Raw genomic sequence first — 17,013 nt, forward strand, 5'->3', positions numbered from 1 at the left:
ATTATTCGATTTTATCGATATTCGATAACTGAATTCGTTGTTGAAGAATCCTGTTCTCAAATAATTGACCAATTCGTTGCAAAGGGAATGTGCGGGCGCCGGTAGTCATGAGGCTGCTGCAGGCGGTCAGACATTCTGCAGGTCCCGCAAATCCCACACCGCTGCAGCCTCTTTAAGATTACAGTACCTGACTCCCCAGTCCCACCCTCTAAGCTTACCAAATAGGGTACAATTCTCCTCCCCCCACCCCTGCCCCCTGTTTGCGAGATACTTCATGCCTCTGCCGTTTTCTGGAGCCTCAGCCTGCCCTGGAGGACCTCATTCAGATCACCGTTGTAAAATCACCTGCCACCGGTAGGTTATTTAGCACGCGGTATAATGCGTCCTGCGCATGCTGCCACAGTGACCCAGGCCTTTGCAGACTGCTACGCAAGTGGGGGGGTTGTGCAGAGCATTGTACCCTAGTGTCTGTACTACAAACACTAGGGTGCCATGCTCTAAAGTCTGCATATGTCCTAATGTGTATAGGAGTGTAAAGACAAATCTAATGATTGTATATAAAAAGTATAAAGGGGAAAAAATAAAACAATAAGTTTTGATTAAAATGTAAATAAACCCCATCTCCAATAAAAAATGAGTCCCACTTTTTGTTTACAAAAAAGCGAGGGAAAAAAAACTACAAAATAAACCTTAAAAGAAGTCATTGTACATAATTTTTCCAGTTAAATCAGCTAAAGCCCTTTTATTTATTTTTTGGGGCATTTTTAGACTTTCTTTTACAATTAGTTGTCGATTATTCGATTATTAAAATAATTGTTAGCTCCAGCCCTAATGATTATCACATATAAAATAATGGGTTAAACAATGTTTGTATATATTAATCTTTAGTGCTGTGATTGCATTTATGTGGCATCTCTCTCTCGGAGTTAGCTGATAACAACATCCAGACTTATAACCTGTAGATACTGTTTAGGTTTTTAATAGTAAAGAGTATATATGATCAGGTATCTTTCATTAAAGGGGTACTCCAGTGAAAACCTTTTTTTTCTTTTAAATCAACTGGTGCCAGAAAGTTAAACATATTGTAAATTACTTCTATTAAAAAATCTTAATCCTTCCTGTACTTATTAGCTGCTGAATACTACAGAGGAAATTATTTTCTTTTTGGAATTCTCTCTGATGACATCAGGAGCACAGTGCTCTTTGCTGACATCATCATTATTATAATAATAATAACAACACTTTATTTATTGTTGTTCTTAGTGGGATTTGAACTCAAGGCCCCAGCACTGCAAGGCAGCAGTGCTAACCACTGAGCCACCATGCTGCCCTTAGCATACATCTGCTATGCACGGTTGCTAAAATGGAAAGAGATGTCAGCAGAGAGCACTGTGGTCGTGATGTCATCAGTGTTCCAAAAAAGGAATTTCCTCTGTAGCATTCAGCAGCTAATAAGTACTGGAAGGATTAAGATTTTTAAATAGAAGTAATTTACAAATATGTTTAACTTTCTGGCACCAGTTGATTTAAAAGATAAAAGGTTTTCAATGGAGTACCCCTTTAACTGTGCATACTTTCTATCTTTTACAGGTAAAGCAGAGGAGGAATATCGCCATCAGCTTGGCAGCTATGGGATCTCTGGTGAACTTGCAGTACGACCTGTAGTTAGTTTGTCTGGAGGTCAAAAAAGTCGTGTAGCTTTTGCGCAAATGACAATGCTTTGGTAAGATATGATTTGTCCTGTAATAACTTCTGCAACAGCACTTCATTTATAATTAGGATAAAATTGAGTTATCTTTTATATTTTGTCAGCCCCAACTTTTACATTCTCGATGAGCCGACCAATCACCTTGACATGGAGACAATTGAAGCTTTGGGAAAAGCACTGAACAAATTCCGGGTAATTTTTAATTTTTTCCTTTCTCACTTCCATATATATATATATATATATATATATTGTTGTTTTTTTTTGTTTTATTTTTACTTTTGCCTTTAAGTTAATGTGTGCAAAATATTATGACTTTGTCACGATCACACCCTATCGGTCCAGCCAAGACGCTAGAGAGTGATGGTGCAAGGGTTAAAAATTAACCCTTTGATAAACATTTTCACCAGAGCTTCCTTCGAAAAGGTGAGCTCCTATATTTATAGATCAAAGACCAGAGCTGGTTAATTAATCATTTCATCTTAAAAAAGGTATCACAGTGCTATATAAAATAAACAAATGACATAGAGGTCCAAAAATATATAAAAGAGTTCAGAAAGACAAGTTCAGAAAACAAAAAGAAAGTCCTTACAGCATAATGGTATAGCAGTCCTTTTGAGTGAGAGTCCAGCTGTATCTTAGGATGCCTTTTGCCACAGGCTGGAAAAACGGCTTATTCAGCAACTCGGTTTTATAGTGTCTTTTTTTTTTTTTTTGAGGGAAAAGGGAATTCATCTTGACCCCACAAGGTGGGGGGGGGGGGGGGTTGGGGGACTTCCATCCCTCTTTCCTGGTCCCTTATTTTAGTTTGTTTTATGATGGCTAGAGTGCCTGACTTTAACCCCTTAACGACCACGGACGTAAATGTACGTCCTGGTTTGGCGGGAATTCCCACACCAGGACGTACATTTACGTCCTGTGTATGACCGCGAGCATCGGAAAGGTGCTCGCGTCATACACGCCAGGTTCCGGCTGCCAGTAGCAGCCGGGGACCCGCCGGTAATGGCCGGCATCCGCGAACACGCAGATGTCTGCCATTAACCCCTCAGATGCCGTGATCAATACAGATCACGGTATCTGCGGCAGGCGGCCATAGTTCGCCATGGACACAAACTGGGGATGATGTGTCCTCCGAAGGCAGAGCAGGGGGAGTGGAGCTGTCCTGCCTGCCCTGCCTTCTTTCTGCCATGAAGATCCGCGTCCTCCAGGAGGAGGAAAAGAGGGGGCGTGGCTTCTTTCTCCCGTGCAGACATGCCTCCTCTGCCTTCGCACGTCTGCACGGGTCGCAACTTTCCACCTCACACCGGCTCTCTAGCGCCCCCAGCCGTTACACAGCGCTCCAACATCACCCCCCACTCTCGCTGCTCCCAACAGTGGTGGTTGCTGTGGTACTGAGCGGAGGGAAGTAGGCAGTCACCCTCTGGACAGACACCGGTAAACAGAGCCCCGGGCTCAGGGGGTGAGCGGCACGTACGGGCATGAGGGACCGGCTGACCAAGCTGTGAGCAGTAAGTGCTGGGGCAGACCGCTAGAAAGTAACAGTTCTCAGAGCGAATCCTGTGCTGGAGCTGTTTGTTGGCTTGTGTCGATACTGTGTGCATTCCCCCCCCCTGTATGTGCGGTGCTTGCCTCCCCCCCCCCCCCCCTGTATGTGCGGTGCCTGCCCCCCCCCCCCGTATGTGCGGTGCCTGCCTCCCCCCCCCCCCCCCCCCCCCCGTATGTGCGGTGTCTGCCTCCCCCCCTGTATGTGCGGTGCCTGCCTCCCCCCCTGTATGTGCGGTGCCTGCCTCCCCCCCTGTATGTGCGGTGCCCGCCTCAGCTGTGTGACATGTATATTATTGCCCAAGCTTTACTTGTACTTTCAGGTGGAGACTCATATCTTGGGCATTTACAGTTTATAAAGTCCATGTGCAGATGGATGTGACAGTGCAGTCCCCAAGCTCCCCACACAGCACCCATAGCACCCCACAGACAAACACAGCACCCCTCAAACACACACCGCTCCCCACAGACACACACCGCACCCCTCAGACACACACCGCACCCCTCAGACACACACCGCACCCCTCAGACACACACCGCACCCCTCAGACACACACCGCACCCCTCAGACACACACACCGCACCCCTCAGACACACACACCGCACCCCTCAGACACACACACCGCACCCCTCAGACACACACACCGCACCCCTCAGACACACACACCGCACCCCTCAGACACACACACCGCACCCCTCAGACACACACACCGCACCCCTCAGACACACACACCGCACCCCTCAGACACACACACCGCACCCCTCAGACACACACCGCACCCCTCAGACACACACCGCACCCCTCAGACACACACCGCACCCCTCAGACACACACCGCACCCCTCAGACACACACCGCACCCCTCAGACACACACCGCACCCCTCAGACACACACCGCACCCCTCAGACACACACCGCACCCCTCAGACACACACACCGCACCCCTCAGACACACACACCGCACCCCTCAGACACACACACCGCACCCCTCAGACACACACACCGCACCCCTCAGACACACACACCGCACCCCTCAGACACACACACCGCACCCCTCAGACACACACACCGCACCCCTCAGACACACACACCGCACCCCTCAGACACACACACCGCACCCCTCAGACACTCAGACACACACCGCGCACCCCCCACAGACACACACACCGCGCACCCCCCACAGACACACACACCGCGCACCCCCCCACAGACACACACACACACCGCTCGCACCCCCCCACAGACACACACACACACCGCTCCCCCCCCCACAGACACACACACACCGCACCCCCCACAGACACACACACACACACCGCCCCCCACAGACACACACACACACACCGCCCCCCACAGACACACACACACACACCGCCCCCCACAGACACACACACAGCGCACCCCCCCCCCACAGACAGACAGACACACACACACACCGCGCACCCCCCCCACAGACAGTCACACACACACACCGCCCCCCACAGACACACACACACAGCGCCCCCCCCCCCACAGACACACACACACAGCGCCCCCCCCCACAGACACACACACACAGCGCCCCCCCCCCCCACAGACACACACACACAGCGCCCCCCCCCCACAGACACAGCGCACTGCCCCCCCACAGACACACACACAGCGCACCCCCCCCCACAGACAGACACACACACACACCGCGCACCCCCCCCACAGACAGTCACACACACACACCGCCCCCCACAGACACACACACACAGCGCCCCCCCCCACAGACACACACACAGCGCCCCCCCCCCACAGACACACACACAGCGCCCCCCCCCCCCCCACAGACACACACACACAGCGCCCCCCCCCCACAGACACAGCGCACCGCACCCCCCACAGACACACACACCGCACCCCCCACAGACACACACACCCATTTTACCCCCAAAAAGCGTTTCATTACAAAGTACAATTGTTCACGCAAAAAAAAGCCCTTATATGGGTCTGTAGATGGAAATATAAAGGTGTTATGGATTTTAAACAAAAACGCTAAAATAAAATTGGCCTGGTCCTTAAGGTGAAAATGGGCTTGGTCCTTAATCGGTTAAAAGTATACCACCAACAGGCCCTGCCCAATAAAACTGGAATACACAAAACAGATACACATTCTGAATGAACCCCTTACCCATGTCTTGAATTATACATTATACACATGTATGATTCCATAATAAGGCCTTGGGCCTGACAGACATGTTCTAGAAACTTGAATATAACATAGATAGTATTAGGATGTTTAAAGTCTATTGCCTTTATAAGCTCTGGAAAACATTTAAAGCTTTGCTCTCCCACCCATTCTGCAATGTTGGTGTGGAGAGACACAGGCCATGCTGGACAGTACAGTTGAAGAGGCAACCCTATAATGGCCAGCAAGTCCCGTGGAAGGGTCCTATTAATTTAAAAAAGTGCTTGTGCACAGAACTTGCCTGGTGTGGTATGGTTTAATCGGCAACCATAGTGCCCTGCATGTACAGTGTCTCTCCAAGCTGAAGTTTGCAGAATGTGTGGTAGAGCAACACTGGAGTTACGCTTTGATTTTAAGAGGAAAACAACCCTGTTGTTGATGGATCAAATATGATCGTTGGGAAAGTCTCTCTTTGGGATCCCGGGGTGGTCTGCCTTAACTAATAAATGCCTTGATTTTTACTATATTGATGGAGAGGCATATATACTTAAAGTGGAAAGCCCCTACTAAATTTGAAAATAATTGGTGGAAATAGTTGGCGTATTCTGGTCTAGCTTTCAAAGTGATATTCCAAAGGTTCCACTAATGCAGTGGTTCCCAACCCTTTTGTCTGAGTACTCCTTGGCAGCACATTTTCAAAAATTCCCCCCCCCCCCCCCATATTAGAGGCATGTTTGTAATTAATATAGTTTTTGTTATTTCAAATTTTGTGTTTCTTTACTGCGAATCCTCTCACCACCTATGTACACAGTGACTCAGCAGAATAGTGAGTACAGCTCTGGAGTGTAATACGGGATATACCGTATTTATCGGGGTATACCACGCACCGGCCTATAACACGCACACTCATTTTACCACGGATATTTGGGTAAAAAAAGTTTTTTACCCAAATATCCATGAAAAAATGAGGGTGCGTGTGTGCGCGTGTATACCCCGATATACCCCCAGGAAAGGCAGGGGGAGAGAGGCCGTCGCTGCCCGCTTCTCTCCCCCTGCCTTTCCTGGGGTCTAGAGCGCTGCTGTCGGCCCTTTTCACCCCCTGGTTATCGGCGCCGCTGCCCGTTCTGTCCCCCTGACTATCTGTGCCGGCGCCGATAGCCAGGGAGAGAGAAGCGGCGCCGACAGCCAGGGGGAGAGAAGGGGCAGCGGCACCCATTGCCGGCGCCGCTGCCCCGTTGCCTCCCCCCATCCCCGGTGGCATAATTACCTGAGTCCGGTCCGCGCTGCTCCGCTGCTCCAGGCTTCCGTCGTGCGTCCCCGGCGTCATTGCTATGCGCTGAACGGCGCGGCGCTCTGACGTCATGCGCCGCGCCGTGCATAGCAATGACGCCGGGGACGCACGACGGAGGCCTGGAGCAGCGCGGACCGGACTCAGGTAATTATGCCACCGGGGATGGGGGGGAGGCAACGGGGCAGCGGCGCCGGCAATGGGTGCCGCTGCCCCTTCTCTCCCCCTGGCTGTCGGCGCCGCTTCTCTCTCCCTGGCTATCGGCGCCGCTTCTCTCTCCCTGGCTATCGGCGCCGGCACCGATAGTCAGGGGGACAGAACGGGCAGCGGCGCCGATGACCAGGGGGTGAAAAGGGCCGACAGCAGCGCTCTAGACCCCAGGAAAGGCAGGGGGAGAGAAGCGGGCAGTGACGGCCTCTCTCCCCCTGCCTTTCCTGGGGGTGTATCGGCGTATAACACGCACACAGACTTTAGGCTAAAAATTTTAGCCTAAAAAGTGCGTGTTATACGCCGATAAATATGGTAATTCAGGATCATTGACCCCACCAGCAGTATAGAGAAACCCCCCCCCCCCCCAAGAAAAAGGAGATTTTTTAACACTTACCGTAAAATCTCTTTCTCGAAGGATCCATTGGGGGACACTATGGTAATAAAAAAAAAGTCAGCTCCTCCCAGCAGGATACACCCGCCTTCAGGCTCTGAGCTAGTCAGTTTAAGTTCCAGAGCAATAGGAGGAGACCAATAGGTCAAGGAAAACCCAAAAGCTGTCCGAGAACCAGAAGGAAAAACATAACTGAACACACCCTCGGACAGAGAACCAACGGGAAACAAAACCCAAACAAAGGGCGGGAGCTGTGTCCCCCAATGGATCCTTCGAGAAAGAGATTTTACGGTAAGAGAGAAAAGGAGATTTTTTAACAATCTGCTCCATTGGGGGACACAGACCGTGGGACGTACGAAAGCCGTCCCTTGGGTGGGCAGATAAGTAATCAGGCAGACGGCCGATCCACTGCCGCCTGCAACACTTTACGACCCAGACTAGCATCAACCGATGCAAAAGTATGAACTCTGTAAAACCTCGAGAAAGTGTGCAAAGACGACCAGGTAGCCGCCTTGCAAATCTGCGAGGCCGAGGCTCTATTCTGGAGAGCCCAGGATGCCCCGACAGAACGAGTGGAATGAGCCACAACCCTTAAAGGAGGAATCTTCCCCTTGCAGTGATAGGCTTCCGAAATGGCGGACCTAATCCACCTAGAAATGGTGGCCTTGGAAGCAGGTTGGCCCTTGCGACGACCTTCCGGAAGGACAAAAAAGGAATCGCACTGACGAAACGAAGAAGTGATGGAGAGATAAGCCCGAACAGCCCGGACTACATCCAGCTTGTGTAGTAAGCGCTCCCTAAGATGAGAGGGAGTAGGACAAAAAGACGGGAGGACAATGTCCTCATTGAGCCGAGACCACCTTGGGCAAAAAGGAAGGATCTGGCCGGAAAACGACCTTGTCCTGATGGATCACCAGAAACTGAGAAAGGCAGGAAAGAGCTGCCAATTCAGACACCCTCCTTATGGAGGTGATAGCCACAAGAAACGCCATTTCCCAAGAAAGGAGGCGGAGAGACACCTCTCTAAGGGGTTCAAAGGGTGCACCCTGGAGGGCACTCAGAACCAAATTTAAGTCCCAAGGGGGAGGAGACCGATAAGGAGGAACAGCGTGCGCCACTCCTTGCAGGAAAGTCCAGACATGAGAATTAGAAGCCAGGGGCCGCTGGAAAAGAACAGTAAGGGCCGAAACCTGACCTTTAAGGGAACTGAGAGACAATCCCAGTTCCAGCCCCGACAGTAAAAAGGAGAGCAGACGGGGAACTGAGAAGGTCACCGGGGAGAAGTCCTGAGCTTCACACCAACGAAAATAAGACCGCCAAGTACGGTGGTAAATTCTTGCGGTGGAGGGCTTACGAGCCTTCAGCATGGTGTGAATGACTTGTGAGGAGAACCCGCGGGCCCTCAAAACCGCGGTCTCAACCGCCACGCCGTCAAATGCAGCGACTGTAAATTGGGGTGGCAAAGAGGACCCTGAGAGAGTAGATCCTGGCGGAGCGGAAGGCGCAGAGGAGCGTCGTCCAGGAGCCTGACTACGTCGGCGTACCAGGACCTTCGGGGCCAATCTGGAGCTACCAGAATGGCGGGAATGACCTCCGCCTTCAGCTTCCTCAGCACCCTGGGAAGGAGCGGAAGAGGAGGGAACAGATAAGGCAGGGCGAACCCCGTCAAAGGAATCACTAGGGCGTCCACGGCCAAGGCCTGAGGGTCCCGGGACTTGGACACAAACGGAAGAATTTTCCGATTGTGCCGGGTCGCGAAGAGGTCCACGTCCGGAACGCCCCAGAGGTTGCAGAGCTGCGTGAAGACCTCCGGATGAAGAGACCACTCGCTGGGGTCGGGAGAGGAAGTCCGCTTCCCAGTTTAGCACTCCCGGAATGTGTATCACTGAGATGGCCGGAACCTGGCTCTCCGCCCAGGAAAAAATTTTGGTCACCTCGACCATGGCTGCCGAGCTGCGGGTGCCGCACTGTCGATTTATGTATGCCACGGCCGTGGCGTTGTCTTACTGAACACAGACAGGACGGGACTGAAGACGGGGCTCCCAATGAAGAAGACAAAGAAGAATCGCCCGTAATTCCAATATGTTTATTGGAAGAAGGGTCTCCTGGGGAGACCAGAGACCCTGAACCGTCCAATCCCTGAACACGCCGCCCCAGCCTGACAGGCTGGCTTCCGTCGTAACCACTTGCCAATGAAGGGGAAGGAAGGACCGCCCCTGGATAAGAAGGGGCGAGTGGAGCCACGAGAGCAGAGACTGACGGACCCTGGGAGGGAGAATAATCTGACGATCGAGGGACAGGGGCAACCTGTTCCATCGAGAGAGAATCGCCAGTTGGAGAGGGCGGTAATGGAACTGAGCAAAGGGCACGGCCTCCATAGCTGCCACCATCCGACCCAGGACTTCCATACAAGTGCGGATGGAGACTGATACCTGAGTCAGCAGGGAGCGGACCCCCTCCCGGAGCGCCAAACGTTTGTCCGGCGGAAGATAAATTCGGGCAGAGGCCGTGTCGAATCGAAACCCCAGAAAGGTTAGAGACTGGGTAGGCCGGAGGACTGACTTGTCCCGATTGACCAGTCAGCCGAAACGAGTCAGTGTGGAGAGTGACGTCCAGATTCTCCCGAGTCTGGGCTCTGGTTGGAGCCTTGATGAGAAGGTCGTCCAGATAGGGTATCACCGAGATTCCCCACGACCGTAACAGGCCCATCACTGGCGCAAGGATCTTTGTAAAGACCAGAGGAGCCGTGGCTAGACCGAAGGGGAGAGCTACAAATTGAAAATGCCCCTCCGGAACCGCAAAGCGGAGCTACCAATGATGGCCCGGAAATATTGGCACATGGAGGTAGGCATCCTTGATGTCCACTGAGGAGAGGAACTCCCCCTGTTCCATGGACGCCACCACCGAGCAGAGAGATTCCATCCGGAAGCAGCGGATGAGAAGATGACGGTTGAGACGCTTGAGGTCTAGGATTGGTCGTACAGAACCGTCCTTCTTGGGGACCACAATGAGATTTGAATAGAAACCCGAAAACTTTCCTCTAGGGGGATGGAAACAATCACCCCCTGGAAAAGCAGGGACTGGAGAGCCGCATGAAATTGCTTCGCCAGGGGAGGAGACCGGGGGGCCCGGGATCGAAAAAGCGATCCCTCGGGAGGGAGGCAAATTCGATTCGGTAACCGTTTGACACCACATCTCTGACCCAAGAGTCCTGAATGTGTGAGGTCCAGATGTCTCGGAAATACAAAAGACTACCTCCCACCTGCAAAGAAACCGCGGGTGGAGGCCTTACTTCATGCAGAAGTGGGTTTGCGGTTGCCCGATTTGGGCGCAAAACCGGTTGGAGTCCGACTTCCAAGACGGGAGAGCCCGGAACGAGGGAGCCTTCTTGTCCTGCGAGGGCGCCTGCCAGGACCCATTACTAGGGCCAGATGTCCGAAAGGAAAAGGACTTCCTTTGGGAAGTAGGGCGAGCCTTATTTTGAGGTAACAAGGAACTCTTACCTCCCGTTGCCTCAGAGATAATCTCATCAAGGCGTTTGCCAAAAAGACAGCCACCCGTAAAGGGAAGCTCAGTGAGAGACCTTTTGGAAGCGGCATCCGCATTCCAAGCTTTAAGCCACATAGAGCGGCGGAGGGCTGCTAGGTGACCCACAGCAAAGGCAGAACAACAGGCTGCCTGCATGGAAGCTGCGCACAAAGTCCCCAGCCTTAGTGCAACGGAGAGCCAGAGCAGATAGATCCTCTCGGGGGGGATCCCGCTAAAATATCCTGATGGAGATGTCGACACCACTCCGACAGGGCCTTGGACACCCATGTCGAGGCAAAGATGGGAAGAAGAGAAGCGCCAGTTGCTTCAGTAGCGAACTTCGCTAAAGATTCTACCTTTTTGTCCGTGGGATCCTTGAAGGCAGCGGCATCTGCCAGAGGCAGTGTAGTCTCCTTTGAGATCCGGGAGATTGGTGGGTCCACAGGGGAAGGGGAAGCCACCTTAGCGAAAAAGTCCTTGTCAAATGGATAACGTTCTTGAATTGTCTTGACTCCCGGGAATCTCTTGTCTGGATGCTTCCATGCGGATTCCAGAATGTCGTCAAAGTCAGCGTGAGAGCTGAACCTTTGAGGTAGTGGCTTAGTACAATGAAAGGATACTCCCGGATTGACATCCGAAGATCCTGGGTCCTCCAAGTGAAAGGGGTCTCTTATGGCTGTCACCAATGAGTTCACCATAGCAATGGAGTCCGAGCGGTCCTCGGGGTCAGATGCCGCTTCGGAAGCCTCGTCCACTAGTTCACCAGGGGAATGTGAATGAGTAGAGGCAGTCCTGGGGGGGCGATCCAGACCGGGTACGCGGCTCTGGTGTGGCAGAGGAGCGACGTTTGTGCCCAGATGATTATGGGGGGAGGGGGACACCCACGTCTATCCGAAGACTCAATGGAAGAGTCAGACGAGGCACCCCTAGCACGCTTGTGAGAGCGTGAAGTATGAGGAGACAAAGAGCGGGCCCTCTGAGGTCCTGCGCAGGGATGACCCCCTTCAAAGCGGACACCATTTTGCGGGGGGGCCTCAGCTACCGAACGGGAGACTTGGGTCAAGTAAGCCATATACTGGGTCAGGGAAGAAACCCAGGCTGGAGGAGCTGCTGAACCCACCGGGACCGAAAGGGCATCAGGGGGCACCAGAGGGTCTGGGGGAGCAGAGGAGCAGGCAGAGCAAGCGGGCTCAGCGGAGCCAGGCATCTTGGTATTACAGTGCTTACAGGTATAGTAAGTCACTGAATTCCTAGGTTTCTGTTTAGAGGGATGAACAGCCCTGGGTACGGACATAATGGGGTAAAAAAGAGAAGACAGGCACTTTCTCACCCAGATCTGTGTCCCCTGTCAGATGCAGTGAGGAGAACTTGCTCCGTGCAGCCAGCTAGACTGAAAAGGCCAGCCAATAGGGAGGGAGGGGCGTAACTGACCCCTACACACAGAAAATCGCGCCCACAGCGCTTATTGGGCGCTGCTTCGCGCCTCTGAGAGCTCCCCCGCCCAGTGGGCGGAGCTTCAGCCACCGAGGAAGAACTGTTATGGCGCCCGCTCCTTGTCCTGAGCGCACTGCCTAGCTGTATATGCGCTCGGGGGAACGGAGCGGGCGACCAGAGCGCCGGCAGAGGCTGCCGGCGAAGTGAAGGTAAAAACAAAGCCGGCGCTTAAGCGCCCGGCTCATAACAGTGCTGCGGCTGCAGCCGCGTAAAAGGCGCTGTAGAATGTGACATAAGCCGGCGCTGAGAGCGCTCGAGCCGAAGAAGCGCCGCGGTTGACAGCCGCATATAAGGCGCTGAGTAGTGGCCAAAACACACACACACAATAAAGGATTTTTATAACACATGCCTTATAAAAACATGCCCCCTTAGTGTAATTGCTCCCCCAGTATAGTGCATCCCCTGTAAAACAAGACCCAAAAACTGAGCGTGGGCCAAAACAGGGGGTCTCCTGAGGTTGCGAGGCTGTACCTGTGGAAAAAGTACTTACCTCAGTCAGAAGAACTTACCTAATGGAGTCTTCAGTGAAGTCTTCAGTCAGCTTATGGTCCCTGCATCACGCCTGGCTGCTATGCGCGAGCGAGGCGAGCAGAGACATAGGGGGACCCGGACCCATGAGGTACCACCCAGGCGCTGACCGTTGGTGAGAGGGGATTAACAGCGCATACACGCAATGTCTGTGCCCCCTTACTCACAATAGGGAAACAGTGAACCACAGTTCCTGAGTCCCCCCCTGAAAACAGAAAGAAAAGGGAATAAAGAAACGAACACGTCCCTATACTAGGGAAATAAAAAACAGACGACCTGGTCTGGGCAACCCAGACCAGTCCACCTCCTTCAGACATTAAGCTTAAACTGACTAGCTCAGAGCCTGAAGGCGGGTATATCCTGCTGGGAGGAGCTGACTTTTTTTTTTTTTAATTACCATAGTGTCACACCTCCTAGAGACAGCAAGATACACCCACGGTCTGTGTCCCCCAATGGAGCCGATAGAGAAAAGGAGATTTTTTAACACTTACCATAAAATCTCTTTCTCGAAGGATCCATTGTGGGACACGGCTCCTGCCCCTTTTGGGTTTTTCCTTTGGTTCTTTGTCCGAGGGTGTGTTCAGTTATGTTTTTTCTTCTGGTTTTGGGTCTTTTCCTTGACCTATTGGTCTCCTCCTATTGCTCTGGGACTTAAACTGACTAGCTCAGAGCCTGAAGGCGGGTATATCCTGCTGGGAGGAGCTGACTTTTTTATTACCATAGTGTCACACCTCCTAGAGACAGCAAGATACACCCACGGTCTGTGTCCCCCAATGGAGCCGATAGAGAAAATACACTGTCCCCTCACTTACATGCCCCCCACAAACTGCCCCTCTCACTTTACCCTCCTCACTTACATCCCACCACACACTGCTCCCCACACTTACATCCCCCCCCCCACACACTTCCCCCATCACTGACATGCACACATACGAGCTGCACATTACATGTTACAGCCACGTCCTGTATGCAGGGAGGAAATTGGCACTCTCGGTGCAGCTTCCCTAGAAAACTAATAGCGATCGCAGAGCTGGCCCTGCGATCACTTGTTTCCGCCTGCGGGAATGTGCAAGGTCCTGGATCTACTTAGGAACTGGGGGGTGTGCTGCCTTTCAGCTCTGAACCTCCTCTACCCGCTCCACAACACCTTTTGATACGCTGTTATTCTTGTGAAATCTGGCAGAATACCAGCACGGCTGGAGGCATCGGTATTTTGCCAGATGTCACATGAATCGTTATTACAGCGGCCGCCATTACTGATTTATTTAATGCGTAACCCAAGGAGAACTGCTGCATACCCATGGGGGTACACGTACCATGGGTTGGGAACCGCTGCACTAATGCATTGAACTTTTACTACAACTATGCTCAGATGAATAGGTCTTAGGGGTACTCATAGTATACAGTTGTGTAGTTTACCTGGGAGTAGAGAGATGGGGTTGTACATTTCTGTTTTATGGCTTATAGTTCTGATGTATAACAAGCTGTATCTTGGAACATGCATGCCAGATGCTGTTTGAATTTCTGTCTGAGCGTTTTTGTTCTGAATAGAGAGGGGGAGGTGAGCCGCTTCCAGATAATTATGGTGCTGGCTTGTCTCCCTGAATACAAAATGTTAGAAATTTGAAATCTTTCATACCCGATCCTTTTCTTCCCTTGCCAGATGATGTGCGAGGCCACCATACACATTGGCCCCGATTTACTAAGAGTGTCGGGTTTTTTTCAGTGTCTCCCCCCCTCTCACACGTATTTATCAATGTTTCACACATGTTGGGAAAATTCTGTCGCATGATATTAAATTCTGTCGCACAGGAAAAAATAAAAGCAAATAAATAAAGCAAAGTAACTCTTCACCAGGACGTAACTTTACATTCATGGTCGTTAATGGGTTTAAAAAAAAAAAAAAAAAAAAAAGGGGGGGGGGGGGGAATAGGAAATGAAAGCCAAAATTTAAAAAAAGAGAAATTCCAAAAATAAATAAATAAAAAATGTAATATAAAATGCTACTAGGGGATTTAAAAAAAAAAAAAAAACACACTTTTTAACAGATTCCCCAAACCTCAAGGCAGTCAGGTTTTCAAGTTCAGTATTTCACTATTTATCTGGTGGATTTTTAAATACAACTGTCAGGTTTTCAGGAAAATGCCCCTAATTATGCAAACCACGCACCTTTAGTCGGGGGAAAAAATACTGAGTAATTTGAAAACCGTCAGGTTTTTACCAGTAAAATGTGTCGCAGAGGACGCGCAACACAAATTGTGTCACATAACCCGATAAAGTCTGGATCATGTTAGTAAATCAGGGCCATTAGATTGCCGGCTGGTCCTGCTGAACATGGTTACTAATGTGTATGAAGTCCTTTTACTCATACAGTTCAGTCTTAGCCAAACTTGGGTTGGATTAAGAAAAAGATGTCCAGTATTTGTTTAATCTATACCTATATGTTTTTCACATTCCATTGGTGTTATCCTTTTTCTAGGGAGGAATAATCCTGGTTTCCCACGACGAGCGATTCATCCGCCTTGTTTGCCAGGAGCTGTGGGTCTGTGAAAATGGTGGAGTGACTCGAATCGAGGGTGGTTTTGATGAATACCGGGATATATTGACAGAGCAGTTCCGCAAGGAGGGCTACCTATAGTCTGGACTCTAAAAGAATTTGTTGATGCTCTTGTGCGTCTCCATAGCTTTGCTGGTGTCCTGTACATTATGATAATCTCACATTGGAGAGCAAGGATCCTGATATTTAAAGAAATCAGATGTTCTGCACAGATGGGCTTTAGGACACTTCAGTTTAGGAGACTGATGTTTTAGCTGAGGGAAGATATTTATTACTCCAACAGTACAGACTGAGCAGAGATGGCTGTATTTCTTGTGAGATGATGATTTGCTGCACATTACTATTTATTTACTATACTAAACCCACTCATTTCTTTATCTCCACCCTTGTCCTACGGCTGATCCAGTCTTATATGGGAATCTTTACTATTATTTATTTTAAACGTGTGCATTAAAAAAAAAAAAAACGTTTCTAATGCTGTAACATTGCAGATGGTCAATGATTCTATTGCAAACCATCTATGTATTTGAACTATATAATGTCTGTTATGCAGTCTGTCATCCCCAGTCATGAATTGATGGTGTAATACAACTAGTGGGAGTTTACATTGTGTATGACTTCAGTGCTTGTTAGATTTTGCAGGTTTTCTTGTTTTTAGGTTAAACATGTTAAACGTACAGCCAAGGGCTATTCCCCTGTCAGGCTGTTCCTTGACTAGTTCCTCCTCTGACATGGCCAATTTACTATTATCCCCCGCCCCTTCTGTATGTGCACACAGAGTCCTTTCCACAGATTTTTAATTTTTTTCTCCCTGCTTCCTACTCTAGCCCTCTTTTTATCCAGGAGACCATTATCATGACACAATTAAAGGGCAGTTCTAGCTCAGAGTCATTAGTATTGTGCAGTGAACATTTTGCTCAGTGTAAACCACTATCTCTTGCTTCCTTTTGAGTTATTAAAAGTGCCAAGAGATGGTGATGTGAAGCTAACCAAATGTAAATAAAGAGCAAAATCCTCCTATTTTATGTCTTATTATTTAACCTTCGTTTTTTTTTTTTTTTTTTAAATTGCAATCTTTCCATTGTAAAACTATTCAAAAAGTCAATAACTTTCATTTATTTTACACTACTACAGTTGTTATACTAAAACTATAGTTATTAAAGTGGAAGAGATAGGTAATCAAATAGTCATAAGGCCATGATCAGCCACATTGAACAAGGGTCACCGTTATGGACATCTACCTCCTAAATACCCTTGCCTTCAAAGCAAACTACAAACTGCTAATATGCTGGAATCTAACGCACAAGCAGTGTCTGGTTATCCCCCTTATCATTTTCCAGGCTGTTAAGTTCCGGGTGGTTTTTAACAAACGTAGGAGACCTGTTCTATGGTTGTTCGCCACTAGATATGATATTAAACACTCATTCTGACTTTTACTGGAGTGAATCGGGTGAAAGATCCCTTATAAACCCCGCTGGACATACATATCCCAAACATCCCTAAACCAGCCAAAGCCTTTCTCTCTTCCTCGCCATCAAGCAAACTTGGAATAAAAAAACAATAGACAGGAAGTGAAGAGTTGACTTTTTGGTATATGATTAACATAAACTACCTCTAT

General features: G+C 50.0%; 1 protein-coding gene across 1 annotated transcript in view; it reads left to right on the forward strand.

Annotated features, from left to right (window-relative positions):
* ABCF3 (ATP binding cassette subfamily F member 3) overlaps positions 1-16,415 on the forward strand; it is a 61,604-nt gene extending 45,189 nt beyond the window's left edge. Inside the window, exons 19-21 of the mRNA XM_056565614.1 lie at positions 1,591-1,723; positions 1,813-1,900; positions 15,318-16,415. Coding sequence (XP_056421589.1) covers positions 1,591-1,723; positions 1,813-1,900; positions 15,318-15,476 — 380 coding nt within the window. The 3' untranslated portion in view covers positions 15,477-16,415. The remainder of the gene's footprint in view (positions 1-1,590; positions 1,724-1,812; positions 1,901-15,317) is intronic.
* The last annotated feature ends 598 nt before the right edge of the window (positions 16,416-17,013 follow it).

The sequence above is a fragment of the Hyla sarda genome, chromosome 3 (genome assembly GCF_029499605.1).
Source record: "Hyla sarda isolate aHylSar1 chromosome 3, aHylSar1.hap1, whole genome shotgun sequence".
Classification (NCBI taxonomy): Eukaryota; Metazoa; Chordata; class Amphibia; order Anura; family Hylidae; genus Hyla; species Hyla sarda.